The 4,636-nt window shown below is 32.0% G+C and overlaps 1 protein-coding gene across 1 annotated transcript; it reads left to right on the top strand.

Moving 5' to 3' along the window:
• The first annotated feature begins 2,358 nt into the window (after positions 1-2,358).
• LOC136070466 (putative F-box protein At5g55150) lies at positions 2,359-3,391 on the top strand. Its single transcript, XM_065780441.1, has one exon. It carries the CDS (start codon positions 2,412-2,414, stop codon positions 3,240-3,242), a length of 831 nt encoding a protein of 276 aa, XP_065636513.1. The 5' UTR covers positions 2,359-2,411; the 3' UTR covers positions 3,243-3,391.
• The last annotated feature ends 1,245 nt before the right edge of the window (positions 3,392-4,636 follow it).

Here is a 4,636-nt window from a genome sequence, read left to right as displayed (position 1 = left end):
ATATATATATATATATATATATATGAATTTAGAATAGGTACTTTGAACCCAAATATGTCTTTTCTGTATATGTAAGTGAACAAAAATTGACCAAAATAAACCAAAATAGAACGGAGTGGACTGAATGGACAAAATAGGTAAGAATGGGAACAAGGTGGACCAAATAGAATCGAAGTGGATTGAATAGGACTAAGTGGACCAGTGTGGACCGAAGAAGAACGAATGGACAGATTAGGGCCAAAGTGGATATAATGGACCGTATAGGAACAAATTAGACCAAATTAGACCATATTGGCCGAAGACGAAAAAATTGGACGAAATTACACTATATTGGACCGAATAGGATGAATGTTGAATTAATAGGACGGAAGTGGATAAAGGGACCAAATGGGACCAATATGGACCGAATATGACCAAAGTGAATAGATAGGACCATTGTGGACCGAATGGACCAAATTGGATCAAAGAGGACACAGTGGACCTAATAGGACTTTTGAATATTTATCATTTTTATTGCATTTTTAAGGCTTGTATTTCTAATTTCTAATGTCTATTTTGTTTGTATTTTTTAACTTTAAACTAAAGAGTTTAGCCCAAATATAATAAAATTTCATACTTTTCAACCCAAAAATTAAGACAAAAAATAAATTTTTGAGCTAAACTTGAAAAGGCAACCTATAATCAATTTAAGGCCCAATTAGTCCAAACTTCAAAATGGACCAAAGGAGATTAGAATTGGCCGAGTGGACAAAGTTGGACCGAATTGGACTAATATAGACCTAATTTGGCTGAATTAAAATTGTTTAATTTTTAAGTAGAACAAATTATCTTCAAGAAATTTTAGAGAAAAAGATTATACATTATATTACAATTACAAAATAATTATTATTCTCACGCATTGCGTGGGTTTGCAGCTAGTTAACAATAATTCTTGTGTATGATACAATCAGCTAATCACACTATGCATCATACATAACTGGTGACAATGTAAAGGATGACAAAGACACTCTTAGAGGTATCTCAGACTTGCCTCTACATTTGTCAAATTGAGATTCTACTGCAATGATTTTTTTTTTTTTTTTAAATGTCCTTAATAGAGATGATAAAAAGGGATTTTTGTTTATAATATATATATATATATATATTAAGAATAAAAAAAGTTTCTTGGTAAAACGGGCCATGTTTGTGTTTGTGTCATCTTGAAGTAGGGGCACTCTAGTACATTGGTCAATCCTAACTCGACCTATTTAATTATCATATTAAATTCTTCAATCCTAATACAACTAGTTTACTAAGCGTCTAAGCCTATAGGCCAATTAACACAATGTGACCTATGTAATATGCTTAATAATTAGTTTGTGCTAGGTTGGCACAAATAAAATCCATTTCAATTAGATTTATAAATATGTTGTCTTGAGTTGTCATGGATGCAACACATGTCAACTCATTTAAAGAATATGACCCAAAATAATTAAAGATATTTACATGTTTTGTAAGCAAATATATTATAATCATTATATATATATATATACTCAAATTTTATTTCATATTAATAACATCAATTAAATTGTTAAGAATATACAATTTAAAAATTCTTATTACAATCTAATGATTTTCCACCCAAACTTATAATATACAAACCTAAAAAAGATAAAATGAAATGAGATTTTTTTTTTTTTGGGTGAAAGAACAGTGAATCATTCATCAACATAACTAATTATTTGATTGTATATTTAAATTAAAATTTTTACATTGGAAGAAATGACATTAATTTACGTGTTAATACTTAAACAGGATAAGTCATGTCAATACACATCAACCTGTCTTGACAGGGATTGGGGTTGGTTGCAGGTTAAGCAAAGTCAACACATAATTGATCTATTTATAATTTGTTTTAAAGCAGATTAAACTATTTTGATGTGTATTCACTCACCCACCAACAAAAAAAAAAAAAAAGAAAAAGGAAAAAAAAAAGAAAAAAGAAAAAGTTTTTTTGTTTGTGAGCCGTGAAAAATTACCACATAGGGAGAAAGTGGAGATAGCATAATTATGGATTACACTAAGAATAATTTGGTGGGCGGGTGGAACATGTCAGCTCTCTCCTTACAAACCTTTCATTTATTTTCCACGCTACTTTTTTTCCCCCTCTTTAATTAACCTTGCAAAACTCACATTATGTTGGAGAAGGTTGGTGTTATCGACGTTGATAAGATTATCTCAAAGCCAAAAAGCTCTTTTCCTTTTTCATTAGAAAATGCTTTAGGAACATCTTTTGGATGGTTGCTCACTATCGGCTCTGATTTACAGATTAATCTCTTCCATCCATTGTCTAAACATCTAATAAGTCTTCCACTCAATCTACCTTTGGCCGTCAATACACACCTGAAGTTGAGCCTGAACATCTTCGCAATATGTTTGTTCCTAAATGTGTTTTATCAAGGAGTCCGTGGAACTCAGTAACTAATGAATGTGATCGTGATTGCATAATCATGACAATATATGGTGAAATTAGAACATTGGCCTTCACTAGACCAGGATATAAAGCTTGGATTGATATAGAAAGTCCTTCTCGAGCTTATGATGACATTGCATTCTACAAGGGAAACTTTTATGCTGTAGACGCTCATGGTGAAGTTTTTGCTTGTCGAATTGATGATAACCAAAAGGTAGTAGCTAAAGCAGTCGCGCCACGTCCAGAGGGAACCGAGGATCTTATCAAAAAGTATATTGTTGAATCAGCAGGGGATCTTTTGTTGGTTTTACGCGTACGAGGAGGTCATTATTATTCTATCCAAGATGAATTCAATAATGTAGACTCAGAAGATGATATTGAGGATGATGATGCTCTTGAAAATGAATATGAAGAAGAAGTAGAAGAAGAAGAAGAAGAAGAAGAAGAGATCAATGATAATTCCTATGTGACCATTGGGTTCACAGTTCTAAAATTAAAAAGATCTACACAAGCAGGAAGCAAATATAAATACAAATATGAGAAGGTTGACAACTTGGGTGATAGAGCATTGTTTGTGGGTGACAACTCATCGGTATCTTTGTCTGCATCAAGCCTCAATGGATGCAAAGCTAATTGTATCTATTTTACAGATGACAATATCGAACTTTATGAGGAGACCTTAAATGGCGGAGGGTACGACATGGGTGTATTTAGCATGAAAGATGGAACATTTGATAAGCATTACCCAGAATCCTTCTCCTACTATTCTACCCCACTTTGGTTTATTTAACGCAAAGCATTTGTTGGTTTTAAAAAATTCTTGTGAAAGTTGGTAAAATTATTGGTCTTTAGATATACTTGTATTTTTTGAACTCAGAAATTGTAAAATTACATATATGCAATCCATTTATAGAATAATAAGTTTTCCATTTTAATTGATATTATCTATGGTTCTCTTCAATTATTTGTTTTTGTCATAATACTTTTTTCCATTTTAAATGCTATTATCTAAATGGAGAATGCTATTATATATATATATATATCAGATAATGGATTCCTTTTAGCTATTATTTCAATTTGTGAATTATCAAAAAAATTGCATTGTTGAATATCTCAATTATGACTTCCTGTTGTCTGCTTTAATTTTATTATCTATGTACTTTTAATTTTTTTTTAAATATTTTCTTCTGGGGCACAAAACTCTTAAATACAGTTATTACTTATTATCTACCTCTGAATATTTGATTATGATTTTCCAAATGAAGCCCCTTTCTTTCATTTTGAATTGAAACTCCTGAGTCCAAAATCCCTTGCTCCCCAAAACCTTCTATTCCATCACACACACACTTTGGATCTGAGTCTTAGCAATGGAGGTGGAAGAGGTGACGTGCATTTTAACAGTGCCAAATGGAAAACTCTGTGCCTCAAGAGCTTGCACAAAGATCAAGAAGTTTCTCAACAATGTAAGTTTTTCTTTTCCGATTGTGGCAGTCTGATTGGTTGCTGAGAAGGTGTGGGTAAAGGAACTGAATTGTTAAAAAAATGCTAACTTTTTTCTTATTCATGTCAAGTTTGAGTATTTTTGCACTGAAAGTGCTTTGTTTGGCTGTTGAGAAGCGTGTTTGAGAGTGTAGGAAAGCTAAATGAGGAACTAACAAAATTCTAGAGACCCTAAATGAAGCGTCCGTGCTTCTTAAGTCTAGACTCTAGAGACCTTTGGTGTGGTCATATTTATGCTATTTTATTTGCAGCAGTTTGGCAAGGATTGAGATTTGGTGCTATTGCACCATGCAATAGCAAATCAAAGTTTGAGATTGAAAGTTTCAAAATCACTTTTTATCTCAGCCCATGAATAAAGAATCTTTTAACCTTCAACCTTTTAATCTCAACCATTTTACCTTTCAACTTTTATTTATTAATATTATTATTATTGTTTTTATTTTTACTTCTCTCTCACAACTAAAGGTAATTGCACGGAGCAACACCTGATCCTAATCTGTTTTGCAATATTTGTTTTTAATTGAAAAATGTAATTTTTTGATAATTCGATAGTGGGGGTGGGGATTTCATCCTTGAATTTCTCAATTGGAAATACCAAGAGATGTCGACTAGTTGAGCTCCAAGTCTCTTGAAAATTTACTAAAAGAAGAAAAAAGGTGAACCCTAGAAAAAGGCGAACCATAG

The sequence above is a fragment of the Quercus suber genome, unplaced genomic scaffold, assembly GCF_002906115.3.
Source record: "Quercus suber isolate HL8 unplaced genomic scaffold, Cork oak 2.0 scaffold_236, whole genome shotgun sequence".
NCBI lineage: Eukaryota > Viridiplantae > Streptophyta > Magnoliopsida > Fagales > Fagaceae > Quercus > Quercus suber.
Note: the sequence above shows the minus strand (reverse complement) of the source record. Positions and strands in the feature narration are given on the sequence as shown.